Raw genomic sequence first — 26203 nt, forward strand, 5'->3', positions numbered from 1 at the left:
CTTTTTCTGCCTATTTTAGGGAGCTGGGCTGCACTGAAATTAGGTGTTGGGCCCTTGGACGCTGCTGAACCCCTTGGAGACACAGTGGAAGGCTCTGGAGAGAGGATTACACCCTCCCCAGCCTTGGAGGCAGCACCGGTGAAGGCTGAGCAGTGTCAGTGTCAGGCAGGTGATTGGTTAGGCTGGCAGGAGCACCGGAGCCAGCGCTGTCTCACCACCAGTGTTGCTTCCAGGGATTGCCTTGCCTGCTGGGCTAGCCCTGTAAGGAACATCCCAGCTTATTGCTACTCCTAAGGGACTTTCTGCTGCCTCACAGCATGGCTCTGGGTTCTGTAGGGCTGCAATGATAGAAATCCGAAAGATGAATTTCTGCAGGTGCTTGGTCAGAGCTGGCATGTGGTTTTCCAGGTATGGGAGCCAGTTCTCAGGGTTGAAATGGCTGGACTGTTTTATATGCCTTGGCCAGTGTCATGAGAGCATCTAAATGCAACAGTCTGGGCAGCGGAGAGGGATGACTTGGTTCTTGGGCTTCTTGTTCTTTGCCAAACGGTACTTGGGTCACAGCATCTTCCACAGAGGGTAAAGACATATCTCCCCTCCCAGGGCACTGCTCTTTAAATAGAGGCTCAGCAGTTTTCCCAGATGTTAGTTTAGCAATGCAAGGGCTAAACAAACAGCAACAGATGGGAAGTCCCTTGTTGTTGTGCACCACAAAGCCAGAATATGACTCCAAAACATGTTTTGCAGGGTTGCTGCTCACAGTGGGTGAGTTTGAGTGAGCAGTGAGCTACAGCCGAAGGAAATGAGCGAGCAGCAGGGATGGTGTTATATCCTTCTCAGTTGTGATTAGGAAGGAGCACTGGAAGATGGTGGCTCGCCTTTGAGCTCTGTGTGTTGCATTTACCCTTGCTGCAGCAGGAGAATTAATAGCAGGTTTTTTTAAAGACACTTTTTCTCCATAAATGCCTTACCAAGAGTGTTGCTCCCAGGGGCATTTGCTTTAGGGGAGGGAGAGAGGTTATTGCAAGAGTCCTTTCCCAAAAGAGTTCTCTGTTATGTGATGTTTTAGCAAGAAAGACCTTCTCCAGAGACTGTGCTTCCCCTCAGGAGGTTAATCTGTTTCGCAGAGCTTAAAACCCTCATTTTATTTGAAAACGGTGCTTAACATCGGTTGTAGCCTTCGGTCCGTCGGTCCCCTGTATCGTGGTGGTCTCCCTTACCTCCCAAACTAGACTTCAGTCACTCAGAAGTGACAATACAGCAGTCAGTGCCTCTGTTAGACTGCCCCTGGCTTGGACTTGGCTTACAGAAAAAGTCAAAGCCCTGGGTCACCGTCCTTTCTGGGAGTCTCATCCCCTGCTGCTTTTGGATAGGTCCGGGAACACGGTCCCAGGATTGGGGACTAGTGGAGCCAGAAGCCACAGAAGCATCCACAACAGCTTTCTCTCTTGGTTTCCCCACGGGAATGAGTTTTCCACCACTGCCGTTTGCAAGCCCATTTTAACAAATCAAGGGCTCTCCCCGAGTCCCAGGGTCACAAATTCAAAGCCAAGCAAGTAGCAGTATCTTGCTGTTTCCCAGTAGTGCCAGTTCTGCCACGTGATGGTTTCCAGAGCTAAAAGACTTAAGGTATGTGGTATCTGGAAAACACGTGATGGACCAGCTCTGGGGCTTTTATTTCCAAGGCTGGGCATTGCTGGGTTCATGACCTGGTTTCAGGGGGGCAGAATATGTCTGTGTGAGGGGAAGGGGAGAGGAAGGTCACGGGCAGGCGGATTGTCGGTGAAGCTGTCTGCCCCTGCAGGGACCAGGGTTCCTGAGGTGGATCCAAGCCATCAGGCTTCACAGCCAGGACGAGCTGCTAATTCCAGTAATGGCACTGCCCCAGCTGCCCGCTTTGGAAGATGCTTGGGTTTTGTTTATGCACTAGGAGTCGTGTTTTGTGAGTGCCCCATCCACCGCAGGAGATGTCTCTGTGAGCAAAGGGCCAGCACTAATGCCATCCTGCGTGGCTGTGAATGAATTCGCCCTTTATTCAGCTCTCTCCACCCCTGCTGAGCCGAGAGTCCTGCACTGCTCACAGGCGTGCATAGATGCTGCCATTTGCAGCGCTTGTTCAGCCGGGCTTCCACACCCTGGTGCCTCTAATCCTGGACAAAACCCGGGCCGTGGAGCAGCAAACACAACAAGACCCCTATTCTTAGCCTGGAAAGGCTCAAAGCCATTTCTCCGGGCTGTAGGGCGGTGAATATGCAGTTGCTGGAGCTCTCGACAAAGCTGAGTGAATAGCAGCGTTTGTCGTTAGCTCTGAACATACACTCCTCTCCCATTGGATCCGTAGCCTTCACTGCGGCTTTTCTCAGTTACATAAATATGGCCTATTTTCCTCTCACAAATTAACATCTCGCTCACTAAGTTTAGGCTTTCACATGCATACAAAACAAACCCTCTGATTTTCCACGCACAGCTGGAAATCCTGGCTCACCTGGGGAGAAGCCGTCCCTGTCCGTATAAAGCCTTCGCAGAGGTGACGGACAGCGGGTGCTGGCAGTGTCCCCTCGTGAGTGGCACAACTCTGAAGTCCTGGAGACTGTATTGCAAATCATCCAAGGTGCCTTGTCCTTTTTCCTGCTGGGAAAATCGGACCCCAGCCGCACGGCTGCGAGGATGCCGGAGGGTCTGCCTTCCTGGCCGGCTGCATGGCATCCTGGAGGCTTGGGAGCTGGCTGCGTGCTTTGGGGCACAGAGGGGATGGCTCCTCACTCCCCAGAAGACACAGATGTGGGTATTATTTTCCCCAAAGGTGGTGCACGCCATCCCCCCTGAACATACTAGGAGATTGCACTGCAGTATATCTGCATTAACAACAGCCCTACAGAGAATTCCATATGGAATTCTCCCAGCCCTGGGGTGTAAGAGGGCTGACTTGCACCCACTGAGTCTCTGGGCAGCTTTATTAGCGATAGAAGTAAGGCAGATGCCCGCGCCTTGCGGAGATCTTACTCCCTACTTCACCAGCCTAAAGGGACCCAGCTCCCCAGTGCCCCTGGGGTCTCTCCGTGGTGGGGAAATGGTCAGGATCTTGCCATAGCACCAGATCGCAGCTTCTTGCTCCTCTTGTAGTGGGAGTAAGGATACCTGGTTGTAGGTCCTGAAGCGATCACCTCCTGGGCCTACGTACCTGCTGCTACAGTCAAAGAAGCCACCTGTAGCTCTGGATCTGCAGTGAGACCTTTTGTATTGCAGGGCTGACGGCATGCTGTGCCCTGAAATATGTTCTGACAGCTCCTGGCAGAGTGACCGGTGAGGGAGATGTTTCCAGGAGCTGGACACCAACATCCTGAGGCCAGCTGCGCAGGCAGGCGGCTGGGGTGCCGGAGTCTGGCTCAGTAGGACTGGGTCCTATCCTGCTCTGCTGTAGACAGGCGTGCGATCTCAGGTGAGTCTTGAAGGTGTATTATTGAACACAGCCACTTAGAGAGAGATACGGACCCAGCAAAGCGGTGTACTGTCAGATTAACTGTTGTGGAGGGTGCTGACTTGGAGGCTTTCTGTGCTTGTGATTCAGTGCATCACACCCATTGAATTATTTTATTAACAGCAGCCCTGTGGCTAGATATCCACCTGCCTCCGAAATCACCGGTGGGAAACCCCCGAATAGGGAGCCGCAGTAAACAGGTGGCTGAGGGGGTTTCAGGGGTGGCTGTGATACCTGAAGCATCTGACTTTGCTTTCATTTTAATCCTTCTGACCAAACTGAGCATCCCAGGTGAGACCCAGCCCCTCCAGCAGTAAGCTGCTAGGGCAGAGGAGGGGAAGAGGTGTGGGGTCTTTCCAAAAAATTGAAAAAGGCATTAGTCACAAAGCTCTCGCTTCCTTCCAAAGGATCACAGGCTTCTAAGCTTGTGATGGTTTAGAGAAGCTCCTTGTAGACTGAGGAACTGGTGCCCCTTCGGGGAGGATTATGGCTACATCTCGGAATCCCTGTTGTGTTGGGTCTGTCGTTGCAGCAGATGAGCAGTGGCAGGGACGGCAGGCAGCTCTGCGCGCAGCTTTCTGTGCGACGTGCAGAGGGGAGGTGTTATGGCTGGAATGTCTTTCCATACCCTCCAAACACCCTGCCAGGTCTTTGGACCTGTATCAGCATGACCCAGAAAGTGGGAACGAGAGGGGGATGCTGAGCTTTACGCGATGCTGGTGCTTTGGGTATGTGCAACCCACTTTCTGTCCATCTTGATGCAACGCCGTCTCTGAAAGCTCTGGGTCAGGCTAGCCCTACGCTACCCTTCAGTGCAGCTGAGGAGGAATGGGGCTGGGGATTTTTTTGTGTTCAAAGGAAGAAAGGAGACAGCAAGGAAAAGCTGAACTCTCTATCCACACAATCCCTCCCTGCCCTCTAGCACAGCCCTTCCCCTCCCAGGTAAAAGCAAAGAAAGACAACAAAGCCCCCAGTACCCAGGCAGTAGTTTTCCTTGCTCTGATGGTCCATGAGGTCCTAATCTCTTCCCTGTCCCTTTTCCCTGCCATGCCTCGGGCCAGCAGCGGATGCTGGCAACTTCTCCATGGGCAGCAGCCAGCCTGCAGCAATAATGAGAGCAAGTCAGGCAGTGCCATCCTATACAAGCCTCTGTCTGCTCTGTGTGTGTGCATCTGCGAGAGTGCGCGCTCTCGCTCTCCTTTCTCCCCCTTCCCTCTCTTCCGTAACCCCCCTCCTTCCACCAGCTCTTGTTCTTTTCATGAGATACAGGGCTAGGGAGCCAGGAAAAGTGGCACAGTGCCGCTGCTCCTCTGGGGATAACTGTGGCCGGGCTGGGTCCTTTGCCCTCCCCGATGCACCGGGAGTCAGCAGACACTGTTCCTCAGGGTCCCAACCAGCCGTGTCCATCAAGCACCAAAAGCCACGTAGCCACCACCCTGCTGCCTGCTGCAAGACAGGTAAGAGCCAGGAGGCCCTTGGCGGGTGATGAGAGGCCCTGTGGTCCTTCGCTTGGCTACAAGTCCCCGGGGGAGGGGTTTTTACTTGCTCCTGCCCCGGTTTTCTGAGGGGAAGGATGGCTCTGCAGGCAAAGAGGGAGGGGAAGGGTGCTGTTCAGATGTCACCCCTATTAATGTCACGGTAGCGCTTCTCCCGGTGCGTTAATCTTCCCGTGGCATCTTATGAATGGTCAAAGGGACACAGACATGGCTTCTAATTAGCAGGCAGGGATAGAAAACGGCGTATTCTTACGTTAAGCCCTGGGCTGACACAGGAGCGGGACTGGTTCTGGGGTGATCCCCATTTCAATGGGATTAGTGGTGGGCTTTGATGCTGGGAGAAAATATCAGTCTGTGCTGGTGCTTGCAGCTCTGAGATCATCACCATCTTTTCATCCCCCCCACCCCCCCACCCCTCCTCCCTTCGCTATTGTTGTTACTTTAAAATGGTGGGCTGTATTTCCTTCGGATAGTTGGGTATCTGTGTCTGACACCCGGGCTGAACGCTGGGGCTGAGCTAGTTAAAAGTAAGACTAATTGGAGCGAAAGGAGAACATGTTGGAGGCGAGAGAACTGCATTGAGCGGAGACTGTAGTGCAAACTTGCAGATGGCAGGAGCACGTGCACTCTTTGCGAGAAGAACAGGGGGCTAACCTGGGAGGGGGGGGGTGGGCGCTAACCTGAGGAGGGGGTCGTTTTCCTGCAGCCCTGACTATAACTCATGGAGATCCCTGTAGCGGTGAGGGTCATCTGTTTGCTGTTTGATGGGGGCGGGGGGGGGAAATAAGCTGGTAGCTTGGCACAGCTAGGAAATACAAGGGACCCGTTGTGCTGGCATCTTCTCCCTGTGACTGATGATCGCTGTGCTGGGTGCCGGCAGAATGCAGTTGCATTCCTCCATCTGGGGAGCGTACAGGCTGTGTAAAGGGCTGTGCTTTCACTGGCCTGCTTTGCTGCCCTTCTCAGAGATTCACTTGTTCCTGCAGCACTGTCCGCCCTGGCAGGGGCAGCCTGGCCGCCTGCCCTGCAGCCCTTCCATGTGGCTCTGGGTACGTGGCCCAGCCGTTCGGGCTTGACTGGTGCAGGCGCTGGCGGAGCTCGGTGTGCTCCGCTGTGCCCACTGGCAGGGCGCAGGCGAGGGCTGCCCGCCGGTCTCCCAAGGAGAGACTGGTACTGGAGGCAGCAGATATTTTTATGAAAGAACCACCATCTGCTGGAGAAAGAGGGTGAGCCCATCTAACTCACTTCATTTATGTTTTAATTAAGGCTAGAGCAGCAGCCTCCAGAGAGGAAAGAGAAATCCCAGCTCACCCATGCAGTTAACTCTGGTTTTCGTCGTACAAATACCCATTCAGCTGCTCACATGTTTCAAGTTAAGCACGTGCTCAGGTGTTTTGCTGCAGAGGGAATGACCTCCCAGTGCCACGTTGCATAGCTGTACAGCAGTTAAAATAGCCCCGAAATATCCTTGCTGGGGGACCTGGATGCCCCGTAACCCTGAGTCTTTGAAATAACAGTGATAAGAGGAAAGAAACACAGACCTTATCCATCATAAACGGATTTGTGAGTGCAACCCCAAGATCTCGGGGCTGATTTCTAGCATGGAATAAATGACTGGTTTAGTGTGTTCAGCTTGCAAAATGCAGGCTGCTTGCAAGCACCTTGAATGGTATCTCAGCAGAAAATTAACCCTGTCCATCAGCAAGCCTCAGTCCCTGGCCCGTGTCAAGCATCAGATCTCAATCAAAATGTGCTAGGGACAGAGCATCTGTGGTAGGGGATCTTTGCGGAGATCTGTCTCATCTGGGTGGATCTGTCTCGGCTTCCCAGCCACACACATCAACTGTGTTACAGACGCTGCCATATTGACAGCAGCAGCGATGCTGAAAGCTGGGAGGACTCCAAGGCTGCACAGAACAGCTCTGTGTCAACTCCAATCCTTTCTGCCTCCCTGCTCCACACTAAGAGCATCCTCTCCAACGCACACGCAGGGGCACCACCACGCTCCTTTACATGTAACTGCTCCTGGGCATGGGAGCATGTTTCCTCGGAGAACAATTACGAAATTGTAATAAAGTGCTTTAAAGGGGAAATTCTTCCCTTTGATGCCCGTCTCGAGAGCTGCCCCTCTCAGCAGCCTCCCACGCTGCTTAGCTGTTGGTTTTGTGTCCTACCTGCCTGGAGGAACTGGGGAGGGAGTGGGGACCACGCAGGCTGGGGCCAGGAGCCATCTCGCAGTGGAGGCATCTGTTCCACTGCTGCAATCGCGATGCCCAAGAGCCACAAACACGTCCAGGAGCCACTTTTATCATTGACACAGGAGAGAATTTAAATAGCTGCCATGCTCTCCAGCTGAGCCAGAGACGGAACTGTGGCTCACACTTTATGTAACTCATTTTTATTTTTAAACATAGTCTTTTATTTTCAAGGGGAGTTCAACTCAGTGGGTGTCTCCTATCTCCTGCCCTGCCTTGTTAGCGCACCTGCGGTGGCTTCTTTCATCAGCCCTCCATCCAGTATATCAGCTGCTTGGTTTCCTGCCTACCCCTGAAACTCCAGCTCTCACCTTCCAGGATTTCCTGCCTGCCTGGCCCGATGTGGAGAATGATTCGAGGTTTAAGGTGAATAGAAAAATTAACCCCTTAAAAGCAGTCTGAGCCACGTCTGTGGACGTTTCCTGATGTTACTGGGGCTCCTTTATAGAAGGGGGAGCTGTTCTCATGGCTCTTCGCAAGTAAGACAAGCCTGTGGTTTGTTTTGCAGTGTGGGAAGCGATGTCACTCGTAATTCCTTCCTGCCAGGACAGTCACCTTGTGCTGCACCGAGTCTGTTTTCCCCTGGACCCTCAAACAAGCGGGCAGGCAGCGTGCCGCAAGGAGCAGAGCATTGCATGTCAGGTGGCAGTTACTAACAATTTTCTTCCAGCTTCCAGCTGCAAACAGTGGTGGAGAACAGCAGGCTCTGGAGATAAATTAATTACTGATTCAAATTACCTTGAGGTTGGACCCATATAGGTGCCAGCCTGGATTCTGGATAAATTTGGAATGACCACGTGTCAAGGGAGACCAAATGACCCGTCGTATCATGAGAGCTTTGCTAGGGTTGCAAGTCACCTGGAGGCATGAGAGAATTCCCAAAGCAGCGACTGCTGTGGGAGGCAGCCGGCCTCATGTAATTGGCATCTTGCAGTCACAGAGCCTCCATCACTGAGCATCTTCCAGAGAGATCATAGAGGCAGCAGAAGCTCATGAAAACATACCAAATCACGCCTTTACCTGTGGGGATGTAGCTGCCAACCATCACAGCCGTCTGAAGGAGCACTTTCTTGGCACTAGGGAAAAACCTCTTGGACTAGCAAGTTGTGAAGCACACCCTTGAACAAGCTCCTTGCAGCACGGTACTAGACAAGAGAGATGCTGGCGCAGACCCAGGAAAAGTCACAAAGTAAGAGCAAACACAACCCCAAAGAAGTTCAAAGCCCTTGTGGTGTGGATCGCTGGAAATATGACAAGTCACGAAGTCAGAAATGAGAAGCAGAAGAGACAGTGGCAGGCTCGGTGTGATGGTTCATTAAGCATAAAATAATGGAATCCCAGAGCAGCAGCAGACCCCCGAGGAAACAGAGTTAAGAGTGAGAAGACAGGGAGAAGTCTGCTTAAATGTCAAGGTGAAGGAGTTTATTGAAGCAAACCCATGGGAGATGTCAACCAAGCAAATGAGCTAGTCACTGTAGGCATCCTCTGGTCTTGCAGCTCCGATCTGAGAAGGGTGGCCAGCTGCCAGCCCTGGGGGGAGCATCCCTGTATCTGGGGAGGCAAAAGCCACACAGCTACCAGGAAGAGCTGCCTTCCTGGTCCTGCTGGACACGTGAGGACAGCTATACTGGAAGGAAGAGATGTCTTCAGGCCATGCAATCTTATCCAGCAGCTGAGGGGCAGAAACTGGGACCAAGTGAAACTAGTGGAGGTGTTTGGTCCGGAAGAAGTTTTTTGGGGTGTAAAAAAAAACCTCGAGTGATGATCAGTGGACAAACCACACAGAATAGATGGGGAGACATTTAAAAATGTAGGGAAGTGTGAAAAGGACCCTGAAGATGGTGGGGAGGAAATTGATGTCCAGGGAACAGGCTGGCAAATTCCCTTCCACCCTGCCTGGTCACAGCCAACACTCCCAGCGCTGCACGTGTTCACCTCTTGTGTGTTTGCTGTTAGCAGGTCATGAGGAAATTGCTTTAAAGTATTTCTTGGAGAGATATAAAATTTTGGATGGGATTCAAGCCTGATATCAAAATGAGTTATTTTATTAAAAGCTTTTAAATAGAAGCTACAGAGTAGTCAGAAGCAGGAGAGCTATTTTAGAAGGAATTTTCTCTAAACCTCTCCTACTGCACAGAAGCTTTCTAAAATATTACCCAGTAAAAAACATAATTCCCTTTATCTCCAATTTAATTACATTTCCCGTAGTGCCTGTGTCAACACAGTTCACTTATTTTTGTTCTCTATTAGCTTGCACCTGGCCTGGGAAGATCTAGTTGTTCGTGGGTTGCTCCAGGATCTCACCGAGTCACGAGAAGGGTGTAGTGACGTACTGGAGGAGCAGGAATTGGGGTCTCTGTCCATACTGGCTATAGCTATGGGATGGTAGTATACGAAACTGGCGTAAGAGCTGGAGGGGGAGCAGGAGCACTGGCGTGGTCCTCTGATCTATCCCATCCAGAGTTAGTCGATCAGAGTTTTTGATCCGTTTGAGACCGCAGCAAAGTCCAGGTATCTGGATAATGGACCAGAATTACCTAGAGCTTTGTCCATTGAACGTCTTGTGGACCTCCTCCACCCCACAATGCCTGTGTGTGTAAATGAGATCTGAGGGATGTCCTGGAAGTATTACAAAATGTTGCCACTCGTGACATCCTGTGGTTGCCTAGAGAAAACCTGGAAATGTGAAAATGCATTAAAACAAAAATGACACGTAGAAGTTAAACTCTTGGTGACGTATTAAGTTTGGCTTAGGTTTGGGGCAAGGGCTGAAGCTAACTGTTATTTAACTTGAACAAACTGGCTTGTTGTACCAGAGGTGTATGAAGAATCTCAACTTTTGACCTTGGCTGAGAGGAGATCATATCAGCCACAGCATTTTTTCAGTGCTTGTCTTCTGATAGCTGGAGACACAATTAGTCTGAGTCAGGATGACCTGGGCTTTGCGACACAGGGGGGATGAGAACAAGGCAAATATTTCCGTGCTGTGTTGAGCTGTGAAGGAGGGGATCCGAGCTGATGGTGGGCAGGGATCACTGCCTCAGTGCTTCTGATCCCTGTGCTTGTCTAGCAAGTTCTGCAGGACTCTGTCTCTCCCCAGGGATGTTGCCTGGTGATAACGTGCTATCTCAAGACATGCTTCCTGCTCTCAGCACCAGGGTGTCAGCCCCAGCAATGTTTTAGCAGAGGAGAGGCAGGTGACTACAATCTACCAGGAAAAAGGCAATGACTTGTTTAACTGCAGAGGACACTTTTTTTTTTTTTTTTTTTTGGTCAATCAGCTTCACCAGGATCAAAAAAGCAACGGAGAGCCCATGGCTTGAGCTCTTGGTGACCTGCATCAGTGCCTGTGCAGCCTGCGCCATACCTAACTGATGGCTGGGCTAAGCCCAGAGCTGGGGGGCTGTGCTGCAGCCCACCATGTTGGTGCCATGGGTTAGGCTGTTAGAGTCACTGGGGTGCACTGGACATCCCACATACACTTTTTGGAGGATGGAGGTGTGGGTGCAGGAGAGAAAGAGGGAATCAGAGCCTATACCGTGGTGTGAGCGCACTGAGGGAGGTTGCAGGGATGCTGCTGGGGGGCAGGGAGCGAGCAAGGGCTGCACACATCAGGTGGGAGATGGATGCAAGGGGTCAGTCACATTGCTGACTTGCCAGACGGATTTTTTTCTTCTGTCACCCCATGCCCTGCAGTAAGGACCTCCCTTGCCTGTTGCCAAAATTTTATTTGGCCCTGCTGACATCTAGGCTCTTTAATTAAACTCTCCCATCCCTTCTGTCTGTGGCAACTCCTGCTGATCTGTGATCTGAGGGCAGCAACCTTCCCTCAATCAGAGGAGCCGATTAAAGCGATGCAGGCGGATGCTTTATTCCAACATACCGAGGGTGACAACAGCGAGCGCTTTTGCAGGCATCCCCCCCTCCCCACCCCCAGATGCTCCCTGCCAGCCTTTGGGATCCACCGCCCGTGCGGAGCGGTCCCCCATCCCCATCGTGGGAGAAGCCGGGGTTTTGCTGCCAGGTGGGCGAGGAGGGGAGCAGCGAGGCGTGCGGGGCCGGTGGGCTCCTCAGCGGCGCCGGCGATGAGCCGTGAGCGGTGGGAGCCGGCTGCGCAGCCCAGCCCAGGCTGCGGGCTGGAGGCTGCTCCGGGGTTTTGCTGGATGCGAGAGCTGCTCTGAGCTGCGCTGCTGCTGCCCGGAGAGAGGTGGGGAGGGGAGGGGTGTCGAGGTGTGACTTTCACCCCGCGCAGGGGGCTGTCTCTGCAGAAGACCGCTCTGCTCTCTCCCCAGAGCCTCTCCCAGCACGCTGCCGGCACAGACCCACCAGCAGAGAGGACCGGTCAAAGGCAGTGAGTATCGTTTTCTCTGTGTCTGTCTGTCCGCAGTGCCTCTGTGTTCAGTATTTTCTGGCTTTCTCTGCATGTGAATGGATGGTCTTAATCCCTTGAAGCCCCTGAGACCTCATGTTTGGGTGGGTTTTTTTGTTTCTTTTGTTTTTTGGTTTTTTTTAACCTTTATGCTGCTAATTTTTTCTATTGGGATGGCTTCTTAATCTTTGCTCAGGTGATCTCCTGAGGTGATGTGATAACCTGAATGTCATAATCACACCCCTCCCCTCCTGTCTCCCATGGAGAAACCCCCCAAAATACATCCATGCTGAGACTGGCAATTCTCCTTGACCGGGGTCCTGCGGTAGGAGGGGGAGGTAGGATGAATGATGGAGCAGGAGGCAAAAAACCCTCACCGTGGACTCCTACTAGGACGCCTTTAGACGCCACATTATATTTCTAAAGTCATAACTGGCTTATTTGCAATCAGAGGCAATGCCCGTGGGTACATCAGCCTAGCAGTGGGCTTGCCTTCACGGGAAATACAGGTCTCGGCGTCCGTGAAGTCAGACAGACTTTGGGATGACAGGGAAGTTCGGTGCTGCTCAGCCGTGCAGGTTGCCGTTGCAAGGGCTGGCGAGCGGGTGGGAGCAGAGGCGAGCAGAAGACTGTTTCATAACCGTACCCCAAAAAGCAGGATGGTAGGGGAGGCTGCAAGGGAGAGGGCACCCAGCTCCGCTTCCAGCTGGCACATCAGAGCAGCAGTGGGAAAGAGGAGTAGGGGCTGCTGGACTCTAGGAAATCCTGTGCTGTGGCCTCACATGTGGGTGAGGCTGTTAATGAGGAAATTTTAAGGGGCTTAAGGAATTACAAGGATTGATTTCAGTTAAAGCACATCGAAGCAGTCGGTCAGGGTAGGGATTAAGGAAATGCACTCACTGGCATATAGCGCAATCCCAGTTCCATTAATTTAGTTGGGAAGAGGCTTTGTGTGTTTTTTAATGTAATCAAGTTTTAAAAGGGCTGTTGCGTTGAGCAGCCAAAGCTCTGGGATCTCCCCAGGCCCCAGCAGAGCAGGGTCCTGGCCTCTTTGCTCTCATCCATTCCTTTGTCTCTTCCTTGGTTGCTCCCTCTGGGCAAGAGGACGTGGAGGTTACCTGGAGCTTGGCCCTGTCCTAGCAAACAAGAACCCTTTGCCCTTTGCTTACTGTACGGTCCTGCTCTCTGTCCCATTGGTCTCCTGGCTGGTGGACCTCACCTTTTCTCTCTGATGTGAGATTTATTCAACCAGCTCCCTGTGTGCCAAAGCTCACGGGTGCCCTGCCAACCTTCTCTCCCTCCCTTCTTCCCTCCCTCCCTCCCTCCCTCTTGCAGACTGTGCATCTCCTTGGTGGCTCTCCGCAGGCTCCCGCCACCCCGAAGTGGAGATGCTTTCTTTGAGTTATTTTGGTGTGAGTGCTTGAGCCTGTGATGGTGAAAGGACCAGCATCTGCAGACGCGTGAAGTCCTCCTGTTATTTTATTTGCAGTGCCAGCTTTTCCATGATGCCTGGCCGGTAACATCAGCCATGACCTGGAGGGACAGGGACAAGAGGTAGTTTGGTCTTCTTAGCGAGGTCAGCCCGGAGCTCTGCCTGTTGAGGAGAGACCTTCAGAGGTGTTGAATGATGAGTGCGATAATGCCAACTCCTGCCACTCCATGGTGAGCTGTGATGCCAAACTCAATTCACTTTAGACCTGAAGCTGGACTTAAGCCACGGTCCTGGTCTTAGAAGGAAATGCTGTCTCTCCTCTGTGATCATCCCTCAACTCTGAACGTCTTCCACTGAAAAACTGACCTTCCGCGCTAGGAGGCAAGGATCAAATGGGTTGAGAACAACCGGCCCTCCTTTTTTTTTTTTTTTTTTTTTTTCCCAGAGGATTCTTTGATAGATTTTTTTTTTAAATGCCAGGACATGAAACAGTAAATCCCTCCTTCCTGCACTCCTGCCTCCTGCAAACAGCCCCGACTGCTGTCCAAGCCAGCCAGTTAAAGGGTTAACTATAACTGGATGCCTGAATGGCTGCCTTACTGATTCCACGGAGGTAACTGAAAAGACATGATGCATCCCTCACCCCTGCCCATCCTGTCGCTGTCTACCTTGTCCCCTCTTCCCTCCTGCCCTTCCCTTGCCTCTCTACCTCCTGCAGACCCAGTTTCTTTCCCTCTCTTTCTCCTGTGTCCTGTCTTGGAAGTCCTCGCCTAGAGATCAGTGTTCCATGAGAGACAAGCTCCTTGCTGGTGGCACAGCACCTCTGTCCCCCACACGCCCTGCTGCAGTCCCTTGATCTCAGGCATCAGAGAGAAATCTGAGCAGCATTGCGGTAATGCATGTCACACCTCTTGCTGAGAAATTCGTGAGCCTGCTAGAACAAGCAGCGCAGGGAAGATAAAGGTTGGGGGTAGGAGGTATCAGGAAAGGTACCGGAAATATCCTATAGCAGACCGGGTGTCCGTTTGAGCACAGCGGGTCCAGCATGCTCGGCCAGGAACATGACGCTTTGCAGACAGTATTTCTGCACTGGTTGTGGGGGTTTATGCAGCGTAGCATCCCGAGGCCACCGGCCGCGGGCCCACAGTTCAAGGCGGTGTGACAATTCCTGCGACTGAAGATCTCCAGGTTTTTGTGCTTGTTAAATGCTGCGAGCTGCCTGTGCTGCACCAGGGAGACACTCATTGCATTTAATTAACATTTAATTTGCTGTAAGATTACATTAAAATGTGCAATAATAGAAACTCTCTGAAGGGCGGGAGGAGAAGGGGGAAACAGGCGTGCTACAGATTGGCTCAGTCGCTGGTGCTGAAGTGTTCTGCAAGAATTACATATGGAAGGGGAAAAAATACCGTACTTCCCTCTGCAGTTACAGAAAGTATTTGGCATCTGTTTGGCAGCAGGGCTCAGAGAAGGGCTTTCTCCAGCCTGGAAGTGAGTCTAGCAGCTGAGAAGTGGAGACTGGGTCACTAAATCCTCCTCCTGTGGTCCAGAGGAGAGATGGCCTCCTTCCATGTCTGGGGAATCTAGCAGGAGAGATGCCCTTAGGCTGGAGAGGCAAATCACGGGCTCTGCCCTTCTAGAGACCACGTAAAACCATTAACTGCATCTATATGCCTTTGAGAGGAGACGATGCCAGCCCGTGTGATGCATGTGTGTTACGCGTCCCTCTCCCTTTGTGTTCCTCCCTGTCCCAGGGTTGCGTAACGAAGGATGCTGCAGGCGTGCCGGCTGTCCCGGGAAGGGGCTGGCAAGGATGCGAGGGGCTGGCGGATGAGTGAGGGCTCTGGGCTGGTTTGAAAATTGAAGGGAAAAAAAGCAATAAAGTCATTTTCTGCCTGGGTAAGCCTGTCAGGAAAGGGGCTGTCTTAGCCTGCTTATGTAACCCTGAGTCCGAAGGAGCTGCTTGGGATCGATCCTGGCCAGGGTCTGATGGCTCTGCAGCACAGGCTCACCTTACAGGTGCCTTACTCCCTCTCTTCTTCCTCCAGCCCCATCCTGCCCTCAAGCCCCGGCATTTGTGCGCTTTCTGGCTCTGCTGGGTTGTGGTGACTGATTTCTGGTCTCGCTGCACTTTGGTCTCCTCCCACAGCTGACCAGAGCAGGTCTTTCCAAGAAACCATCCCAAAGCGCAGCCTTCAAAAGACTTTTTGGCAGTCAGGGCAGCTGAAGGACCGGTGGGGGTGAGCCTTCGCTGCTCTGGCGCTGTGTCTGTCCTTACCATCTGCCTGGCATCTTACTGGAGATGTTTCAGGGTCCCTCCCACAGATGAGGGAACCAAGGGCACAGGTCTCATGAGGCACAGAGCCACTGAGTATTTTTGTTTTGTTTTGGTTTTTTTTTTCTTTGTTTGTTTGTTTTTTTGCCACTCTGGCTAGATTTATAATCATCATCTTCTTTGGTTTTCCCCTGCTTACACCCCTGCTCCCCCTCATCGACCGCAGGAACAGAGGGATGAGGACTCGCCTGGGCTGCCTGTCTCACAAATCAGACTCATATAATGATTTCACAGCTATTCTTCCGGACAAGCCCAACCGGGCTTTGAAGTGAGTATAGCTGCAGCATCCCACCCCAACCCCATTTCTGTCCTTCCCCTCCCTGCCCACCCACTCCCTCTAGTATTGTCTTCCTTTTATTGTACTTTGTGTAAGCCTTGACTGGTTCTTTTAGCCACAAGGAAGGAGGAAAACGAAACAGTGCTGAGACAGCAGGAACAGCCTCCAAAAATACCTGGATCATTGAGACGAGTTCTCCTGTGAGACAGGACACATGCACGATGCCTATTGCTGTATGTGGGACATGTCAGCACATATTTGAGGATGTAATTTCCCCCTCTGTCATCATAAATCAGTGTCTGAGCAGCTGACTCGGTATGAGAGGTGACCAGCAATTTCAGGTCACGGTCCTCTTTAGCTAAGCCTTGCTATTAAAAGCTACCAAAAAGTCCTGTGTTAGTTTGTGCAATGCTGAAGAGAGATGCTTCACGCAATCCAGAGTCCCAATTTGGGATGAGCGGGATGAGATTCATCTGATCACAAGTCACTGCTTACATCTGAGCTAAGACTAACCTTCTTCTGAAAGTCAGGAAAGTAAACACTTCTGCAGGGGTGGGTTTCATTTCGCTTGACTTTTGCCTTTTACAGTATAAATGTCCACATCCGAACTTGTTCCCTGGGCCTCTGCTTAGAGCCAATGAGGAAAAGTTGGTCCCTTTTTGGGTGAGATTCATCTGGCCCGTTTTACCTGCCCACCTGGGGATGAGCGATGAGGACACTCAAGTCCCTGCAAGCCCCTTGGTATCTCCTCAGTGATTCTAAAGGCAGCCCAAGGTGACTTGCTCACCTGGAGACCTCTACGTTGTAGACCTCCAAAGTAAGGGGAGAAGAATTCCAGCCTTCCTTGGTGTCGCTGTCAAACAGCCCCAGAGGGGGTCAGCGGCCGGGGGTTTTCTGTAACTTGCGTCTTCCTTTCTTTACAGAAGACTGTCGACAGAAGAAGCAACAAGATGGGCAGACTCTTTCGATGTCCTTTTGTCCCATAAATGTGAGTAGAGATTGAATTCTACCTTTTTTTGCTCCTCATACCCTTAATACTGGTGGTAGCTAGGGCAAACGAAGCGTGCGTTGCATGAGACAGGAATGGTCCCTCGGGCAGCTGCTAGCAGTGGTCACCATCATTCATAAGCAGGATTTGTCCTCTGGTTAGGAGGTGGGGGAGTGACTTTCTGTGGGTTCCCATCCTGGCTTTGCTCCTGTCCGGCTGGGTGATCACAACAGAGAGCCATCACCCCATGGCCTGACCTTCTCCAGCTCCTGGGGGTGCACTGGGGACAGCACCCCGAGGCTGTGGCCATCTGTAGCATGTGCCCCTGGCTCCGGTCTTCTCGCAGAAGCGCATGGCAGGTGCTTGGCTCACTAAAGCCCCTCGAGACTGGCACCACCAGTTCATTTCCCTCTCCCTCCAGCTGCTTTTCTGAGCTGCTGTGCAGGGATGCCGTGTTGAAGCGCAGCCTTTGCTGGGGCATCTACGACCCAGCAGCGTGTGGTCCGATAACCTTGAACACCTTGCTCCATAGCAGGGAAATGACACGTGGCAGCCCTTAGCAGAAGCTAATTTACAGTTAGTGCAAAGCTGAAGATTTCGCATCCAGGAGCCTTGTGCAAACATATAATCAGCGCACCTCGCTCCATTCAATAGATTAATCGTATCCGTTCTGTTCAGAAAATATTATTCTGCTTCACCAACACCTTCACGCTGAGAAATTACAAGAAAGACAGTGAAGTTCACAGTGTAGGTTCATTAATGTCTTTTCATGGAGAATAAAACAAGAGTGAGCCAAGGTTGGGGAAAAGTCACTGCGGGCAGTGAGCTGTTTTATCGCGATAAGGAACTGCCTGGCTTTCTTAGAGATTCTGCTGCACTTATATTTGAAGACATTAAGTGTAGGATTATATTATTATTTTAAATAAAATGTCATTTTGCTGGATTTCTACTGAATTGACAACGGTTTTGGCAGGGAATTAAGTGACAACTTTGAACAGGCTGGCTGACCAAGGCAGAAAAAGCAATATGTAATTTTAGCAGCAGTATCTTGCTGAGATCACTGCTTTTGCAGGCAGTAGAAAAAAATACATGGTGGAGCTGGCTATGGCTAAGGGGGAACATTTCTTGCATGGAAATTCAAAACAAGACGGGGATATGCACAGAGGCTATAGGGTGCCAGGGGGATGGGGAGGGGGGAGGACAGGATATTGCCATCAGTGTTCCTATTCTGTCCTTGAGCCCCTGTTCCTCCTTCACCAGTAAAAAAGTTGGAATTTTAGGTACAGACTGCAGCAAAAGTGCTTTGGTTACAAAAGCTGGTGAATTTAGGCATGTATGTGCTGACATTATACAGATTGTTCCCTCTTCAGCTGAGTGCTGCAAATGCTAAATCAAACCTTGGTTCAATTATTTCGTCCAACAGCCTCCACAAGACTGTCTGTTTTTATTAATAAATTAGCCTTATAGAGTGATAAATGAGATATCAGAATTTTTCCTGTCTCTAGAACGGAAAGTAATTCTGATAACTCTGGCACTTAATGAAAAATATTCAGTTTCTAATAGCAACAGAAGGTGATCTTTAAAATTTAAATTAATCTTTTTTTTTATCAGCAGCCATGGTGACATTGCCTAGTGATCAGCGACAAAAAAAAATTTGTTGTTTAATAAACTGCACCTGAAGTTTCTGGATTTGCTAGCCTGGCAGTCAAGGGTTGTGATGATACAAATACAAAAGGCTCCGCTGAAACAGGAGTGTTATTTTAGTTACACTGGTTTAAAGGAGAGAAGAGCGTATATCCGTAAGAGGAATTATATGGTAAAATCATTGTGGTTTTGCTTATGTGTACTTGTCTTCAAAACACAGAAAAATTTGCCGAAGATCTATTATGAAAGCAGGATAAAAGACACTTTCGCTGTCAGAGATGCGCTGATGTTAGATGGGTAAGGGAGCCTTGTGCCTTCTCTGACCAACACTGGAGAGTAAGAAAAGCAGCGCCTGGCCTGCCTGCGTCTGTCTGTAGCAAAGCTGCCAGCTCATATTCTACTTTTAGTGCCAAGAGCAGGACAGAACTGTCTCAGTCTAATTTCTCTGTGACTGCCCAGGTGAACAGTATTAGCTGGGGGGAAATCTGAATTCATGCTTGGGGGCACGGGCTAAGCACCAGCTGGGCTCAGGGAGAATTTCCCCTGGGGGCTCAAAGCATCAGCAGGTAGACCACTTCTGCTTGACGCATCTGTCATAAACTCTTTCTTTGCTAGGTGGACAGTTCATCTGTTTTGGAAGGGAGATTATGATGCCAATTTGAGGGGGTTGAGTGGCCCTTTCTGCTGCAGTTAGATATTACCGTCGTTTCGGGGCCCTTCCAGACGACTTGTTCTTTGGGGGGAAAAAAGCAACCCCAGAGTGCTCAGGTTTTTGTGGGTAGTATTGGTGCAAAAAGAGCTCTAAGGAGCAAGAAAGTGGATCAGAGCTCCTTAAAAACACTCTCTGAAGTGCCAGGGTGACCCCTTGTACAGGGAGCTCGCTCGCAGGGCTGCAGTGCTCTTCATGGGAAAACCAAAAGACTTACACTCTTCTGCTTCCTATTTTCATGAGTCTCCAAGAGGTTTCTAAATGGAAGTGATCTGAACAGGTACCATGCATCATACGGACTCTGTGAAGAGTGTCATTATGGTTGGTTTTGTCAAATAACCCTTGAAGTGTGATGGCCCTCTGGAGCCCCCCAACCTTCCCTCTCTTCCCATTGTTTTAATGAATGGCCTCTGTAGGTAACGTTTGATCCTGACATGCTGCTGGCTGGAAGCATCTTGAGTAGAGGATTGAAAACCCCTGGGTTTTGAAGCGGTTGTGCATCTCCAGAGATTCCCAGGCTGGGAAATGCTCCTCTGTATAGTCCACATAGCCTGATGTGGATTAATTCCCCAGCCATTTAAAGAATAATTTGTGTTGACATTAGCAAGAGACTGTGAGTAGGAAAGGCAGAAAGGTTCTCTCTGTCATACCCCCACCTTCCTTTTGCGCTGGCTTTGGGATTTCAGCATCCCTCAGCCTAGCCCTTGTAGAGTAACCAGTGCTGAATGGTAGGACGCAGCTCAGCTCCGTTTCGTTGACAGCCCCAGCTGAATAGGTCAATGCGGTATCCTCCTTGGTTTTGCTAATGGGTGAAGCAAATCGCCTTGAAAACATAGGGTCAGCCAGTCAATTCCCTTTTCACGGGAGGAGCCTCGTCTGAGCTGACTGCAAGAGACGCAGGCGCTGCGCAGCAGTGTTCCCTTGGGTCAAGGCTTCCGAGTGTGGCAAGCAACAGGAGAGAGGAGTTTGATCCTACTTGTAGCAGGGAATTGGAAGAATAAGAGACAGATAGTATGTGGCAAGCTTCCTTGGGTGCTCAGGGAGCACAAGCAGTGGTTTTAACATGCTAGATTTTGACATTTTTTCCCATTTTGTGCCGGTACGGGTTAGCGGTGGCTCCCAGGGAAGTGGAGCTCAGTGTGGTCTGCAGAGTGTGTGTGCATGCATGTGAGTAACTGAGGAGTAATCCCCCCTCTGTGCCCATGCCCAAGAGGTACAGGCTGGTCAGCCAGATGGAGATTTCTTTTGACAGGCTGCTGGAGGGAAACACAAGCAATAGCATGTCTCATTCTGCATCCCTTGCGGGGCTGGACACATGGCTTGTCATTTGTCCAGAATCCAGCCGGACAGTCTGTCCTCAACCCTTAGTCACTTTTCAATGGAGCATCTGATGCAGAAAAACCTTTGCGCTGAATTTCCATTTTTATCTCAAGGGTGACTTTTTCCCCACCACCTCCTCCCACCATTTTTTGTGATCTCTGTGCTCTTCTGCCCAAACTTTATTGTTGTCCTCCTCCTTCTGTTGTCTACACATCGCTCCTCTTCCTACACAGCACAGGAATATCCCAGCCTACTCCTAGTTCTTTCTAAGCCAGAACAGCATTAGCATTAGCATTGTGCTGGTGACAGGCAGCTAACATTCAAGGAAGCCATGCTAAGCAGCAGTGAGAGCATGCACGTACGCCATACAGAGCACTGTGGCCTTGTCTCGTCGGCCCTGGACCCAGCGTGCTCCATAGAGCTAATCCATCCATCTACCAGCCGCAGGGACTCTACCTTTATTCCCTACATGAAGCTCCGCTTGCCCCGATGGCGTTAAATGCGTGCATTAAATAAACGATCGTTGATCGCTTGCTTACTCCAGCAGCGGCTAATGCCTGGCTATTAAGCTGTCTGCCTGAATGATTTAAACCACTAAGCTCGGCCTCGCGTCGCTGAAGGTCACTTTGGTTAAGACTTGTGCTGTGTTTTGTGCTAGCCAGTTCAGCCCCTTCCTCCACAGCCCTTCTTGCTGGAAAGGATCTGCTCTCCATGGCCTGAAGAATAGTATTTGGATGGGATGTCAGGAGCATCCGAGCCCCAGTCGTTGATCTGCCTGGCTGATCTATAAAACACACATTCTGGTCATTGCCTAGTGCACAGGGGACCTGGAAGGTTACAGCCGTACGGTGCACTGCAAGATCTTGGGAGGGGGTGATGTACAAGTACTTGCACAATCCTTCCTGACAATCCTCTCGTGCATTCCCTTGGTCTATTTGAATGGAGAGCAGGGCGTTTTGAGGCTACTATTTACACTGCAAAAGTAAAAAGCAAATGTCTTCCACTTTTTTCAGACTCTTGGCACTCAGTAGAAGAGCTCCATTTCTTTGCCTTCATCCTATCTACTCCATCAATACTGATTTACTCCTTTGGCTTCAAGCAAGGCTCACCACTCCTGAGTCAAATTCCTGAATGTGTCCAGTAGTTGTCTTGAAAGGCTGTGCACCTATACCAGTACGTGTCTGTCTTCTTGAATGGCCATGCCTTTAGGCTACGTGGTAGGGATATCTTGTGCTGCTGCATCTGAAAGCTTCTAATCCTGCTTTTCATTTCTGTGCTTTTTCTGTAAAGCATACCTTTGGAATTGCACTTCTTAGGTGCTCTGACCATGTTCTGGGACACTTCAGGAGGCTGACTTAGTAGGTGATGTTCTCCTGCTCATATCGCACTGCATTCCAGTGCTGGTTGCCCCAGCAAAAAAGCTGTCCAGTTGGGTGGAGTGAGCTTTGAAACACTGATCATCCACCAGCGATGCTCCCCTAATAGCCTTCATGTGTAGGAGGAGATTAAAGTCAACATCCAGCTCAAATTCCAGCTCAGGTGGTGGCAGTTCCCATACCTAATTGCCCTCCTGCCCTTTCAATCAGATTTGTCATTGTTCCATGATCAGCTCGTGGGCAGTGATTTACCACGGCCCAGTCATCTGGGCCCACATCTCCAGCTGCCAGGCACAGCTGTAAGCACGGGCAGGCGGTCAAAGGCTGAAGATGAAATCTGTGCAAAGCCCTTGAGCCAAGGATGACCTCTCCTGCATCCAAGGCCTCCTCTGCAAGGTCCTCATGGGTCCAGCTTCATCTTTTCCTCAGAGGCTGTGAGGAGGGTGTGACAGGTGTATATAAAGAAATAGAGAACAGCCAGACACTAGTATTTGTCTACCTGCTGCCTAAACTTACTTCAAGATAAAAAGGAGCTGATTGACATGAGGGCGGGAGGCAGAGCGCATGGAAACCTCCTGGTCCCAGGAGGGACCTGCTACGGCTGCTCCCCGGGGCAGGGCTGAAGGAAATGCCTTTCTCACTCATCAGTCATGACGTGCCCTTCTTTTTGCAGATATGGTATTTTGCAGATATTCTATTTGCCATGCAAAGCTGCTATTTCTACAAGTGATCCTCTGTCAGTGCTGGGGCTCTGGGGCTGTTGTAGAGGAAAGGATGGGAAAAAGGACCAGGACAGAGAAAGAGCAGCAAGACCTCTGCGGGGATACACAGTGGGGGCTGTACAACCATAGCAGTGTGCTTGGGTGCTGGAATATTTAACGTCAAACATCCTAGGAGCTAATGATATACACAACAACATACATCTCAGGCCACTGCTGCATTCTTGCGGTTGTACTTTCTTTACTGTGAAACCTGCCAGCCTGCTGTTGCATCTGCTCCTTTTCCTCCTGCAAAGACCCCTGCCCTATTCTCAAGTCTTCCACTTGCTCCCACACAGGCCCTGTGAAATTTATAGGCATTTAGGGGTTTTGAAAAATATTTCTGTCTTTTAGATTTCAGGAAAGGGATCAGGCCTAAAACATCTCCCTTATTTACCATATTTATATACGGAGAGGCTGAAAGCAGCCATGGGCAGCATGATCCTGACAGGTACCCCGCTCCCGGAGATGCCTTCGGCACTGTCTGCTCTGCAGGTTTCTCCGAAGCTAATGTCACATTATTGCCCCAGGCTTGAACCCACAGTTTGCACTGTTAATTGCTTTGCAGTGCTCATGGAGGAGAGCCCTGGTTTTGTCCACAGTAGCAATCTGAAACCCCGATCTTCTCCTAAAAATGCATTAATTAAGAAGCGGCAGGATGAGTTGGTATGATCCTGCTATTTCTTGCTCTCCTGGGGCTGACGGGAGAAGCAAGCGTAGCTAGGACAGCATGTACCTGTTTTAGGTGCTGGTTGCTGTGCTCTTTGCGAGGCAGATTGCTGACAGAGCACTTAGCGGTGCGGAGCCCATTAATGAAGGAGTTTGGAGAAAGACAGGGGGGAGAGGTTCAGCCTGTAGTTTGGTCCTGTCTAGCCTAATATCTTCCCTGCCTTTCCTTTTGAGGATCTGGACAGTCAGACTTCCCTGCTGACTTACAAGCAGCCTGAAATACAATTGTTAGTTGCTGTTCAAAACCTGGGGCCATCACTTAGGGCTTGAGGCTCAGGACCTAAAGTCGAAAAAAAGATCTCCATGTTCTAAATTATTACCAGAAACAAGAGAATCAGGAATAGGATTAGGGCATACAGGGGAGAAAAAGGGCAGTGTTACACTGCTGCTTCTCCTGGCGTACCTGGTGCTGGCAAGAAAACAAGGACAAAGCCGTAGGGGAGTTTGTGATGGATCCTGTGACACTGGCCAGCCCTGTCCCTGGTGGGCTGGGGCTTGGTGTGGACATGTGGAAATGACCCACACCAAGTATCAGGCGTCACCCCATGGGCTCCATCCCAGCTCCCACACTCCCTGCCACGGGAGGAAGGAGGGAAGGCAGCACTGCCGAGATCTCCTGCAGCAGAAAGGGCAGGTGGAGCCCCCAGACCCCAGCACTGCAGGAGTTCAGGTCCTACAGACCCTCGTCAGTCTTTGTCCGTCCCTGCCAGGCACACGTGCACTTGCTCCTCTCACCCCTTCGGGGAGTCTGACCTTGCCGAGTGTGTTCCCAACTCCATCAATATTTTTAGACACTTGCTTGGAAGTAGCCAGTGCTGACTCAGGAGATTTCCAGTCATAAACTACAAATACTCAGGCCCTATAGAAAAAGACCAGGAAAAGGAACTCATTACTGGGAAAAAAAAAAATTAGGAGCCAAATTTATCCCAAGACTAAAGAAAGGAGAAAGGGCATGTGTGAAACCTTCAGCTACTTCAACTCTACTGGTGCCAGGGAAAGGAAATAAAAAACAATAGCTGTGTCCATAAATATGCCCAGGCAGGGGTTTAAGAGGACACAGACTGCCTAGTAAAACTTTCCATATTTCCAATCTGCCCCGGCTGACTCAGATTACATTACGGAAATGTCACAATTGCTAAGCATTAACAAGTGATAAGAACACTTTTACCACTGACTAGACAAGTAGTAATTATGTCGCGTCCTTTCGCTCTCCCCTTTATTGTAGCTGTAACAGTTAGACTCTCCGAGATCCTTCCTCTGTTTAAATAAGAACTAAAAATATGTCACAAGGCAATAAAGCAAAGTGACAGAAAACACGGGAGTCAAGTCCACAGACGGTATGTTTTATTAAAGGTTTTTCTTAATGACAGATAGGACACTACAGAGTGTCACATTAACATGCAAAAGATGCTGTGGCCAAGAGACTGTAGTGTTGAAGCCTGATGTTTTCAAGAGGAATTTTTCAAAGGTTAGGTGCCCCAACCTCGAAGAAAGACTTTTGCCATGTTAGCTGGCAGAACACTTTTTCAGAGCAACAGCAAATGGTGTTTGACTTGGTGGCAGCTCATGAGAGTCCAGCTGATGTGATGGTGTAAGTTATGGACACATCCTGGGGTTGCAGACCTCAGGAGAAAAATCAAATGGTCTTTGATAAGCAGGGGTGGATGGAGGGATGTCTGTTGAAGAGGCTGCTCCCTGCCCTCTTTCTCCTCCTGTTGCCACTCCCCATGTCTTTTTTGCAGATGGGCTGGCTGCTTTCCGTGCTTTCCTGAAGACAGAGTTCAGTGAGGAAAACCTGGAGTTCTGGCTCGCCTGTGAGGACTTCAAGAAGACCCGCTCGGCAGCCAAGCTGGCCTCCAAGGCTCAGCGGATCTTCGAGGAGTTCATCGATGTGCAGGCTCCTCGAGAGGTGGGTATGCCAGCACCCCGGGGAGGCAGAGCATCCCTGTGGCGTGGGGAGCGAGTCCGTCTCCCCATGCTGGGACCCATGACGGGTCGAGGAGCACTCCCTCCCCTTCCAGAGGTGATGGTGAGGAGCGGGTAAGGGGGATGGCGATGCCATCCTGCCTGCTGCTGCTGCCACCGCTGCTTGTGGTGACTCATTCCCTAGGGAGGGCAACTACTTTGATGGCACTAAATTAGTCATAGTCAGTGAGTTCACTGGCAAACACAACCTACATTTCCTAACCTCTGTGAGCTTCCTAGGAGTATTTCACCTTGCTCCTCTTATTTGCTGTCAATCCCTCAAGCAGGCTATTGGGCTGATTTCTTGCAGGACATTTTGCACAGAAGCAACCCACAAATGACTAACTTGTTAACTCTCCAGGGAGGAGTGTTTATCTGCTGACTAACTCCCAACTCAATTAGACCTCCTGAAAGATACAAGCAATAGCTCAGAGCTGAACAAAAAGTGCAGTCACAACCTGAAGCCTGGAATTGTTAAGTCCTTTTTCAAGTACTGACAGGCTGATGTGACCATCAGATCCTGCATCGTGATGTTGAGTTGTGTTATTGTATTTGTAACACAGCCAGGAGGGTGCTGTCCTCCTGCTAGATTGCTTGGGTTCTTGTCACGATACAGCTGCCTGCAAGGGATCCCCCCAGAAGGACTCTCTTTATTCCATCTTTGAACTAGAAGGGATAATGTGAGGCCACTGAGAAGCACCCAGAGCTACACTGAGGGGTGTGGGTGCTTTTGGGGCACGCTTCAACCCCCATCGCCTTCGGCGAGCATCTTCCTGCTCTTATTCGTGAAGCTGGGTGAGATTTCAGATTCAGGACCGCAGGGCTGAATCTGGGTTAGAAATGTGAGCGCAGGTTGGCTGGGGTCTTTCCTAAAATCTGGTCCTATTGTCAGCGTTTTGGCGTGCTAGAATGTGAAATGACCCTTGAGTGACACAGAGAGCTGATCTGTACTGCTGCCATCCCAGTTAAGGCAGACAGCTTTACTTGCTAGACTCCTTTAAGTTTGGACGCTGGGATAATAACAACAAATAAGGACTTTTCAGCCAGGTTTTAAACAATAGCCCTACCC

The 26203-nt window shown here is 50.6% G+C and overlaps 1 protein-coding gene across 11 annotated transcripts in view; it reads left to right on the plus strand.

Moving 5' to 3' along the window:
• Positions 1-2870: 2870 nt before the first annotated feature.
• The window catches only part of RGS8 (regulator of G protein signaling 8), a 29626-nt gene continuing 6293 nt past the window's right edge, over positions 2871-26203 (plus strand). Inside the window, exons 1-6 of one of the 11 annotated variants that reach the window (XM_080407475.1) lie at positions 4890-4935; positions 11522-11580; positions 13088-13260; positions 15535-15636; positions 16569-16633; positions 24912-25078. In XM_080407475.1, the coding sequence (XP_080263601.1) occupies positions 13223-13260; positions 15535-15636; positions 16569-16633; positions 24912-25078 (372 nt within the window). In that variant the 5' untranslated portion in view covers positions 4890-4935; positions 11522-11580; positions 13088-13222. Of the gene's footprint in view, positions 4936-10486; positions 11581-13087; positions 13644-15534; positions 15637-16568; positions 16634-24911; positions 25079-26203 lie in introns of those variants that run through there. The other 10 variants (XM_080407467.1, XM_080407473.1, XM_080407474.1 and 7 more) reach the window with 10 other exon arrangements.

Source organism: Falco punctatus (genome assembly GCF_963210335.1).
Source record: "Falco punctatus genome assembly, chromosome: 11".
In the NCBI taxonomy this organism is placed as follows: Eukaryota; Metazoa; Chordata; class Aves; order Falconiformes; family Falconidae; genus Falco; species Falco punctatus.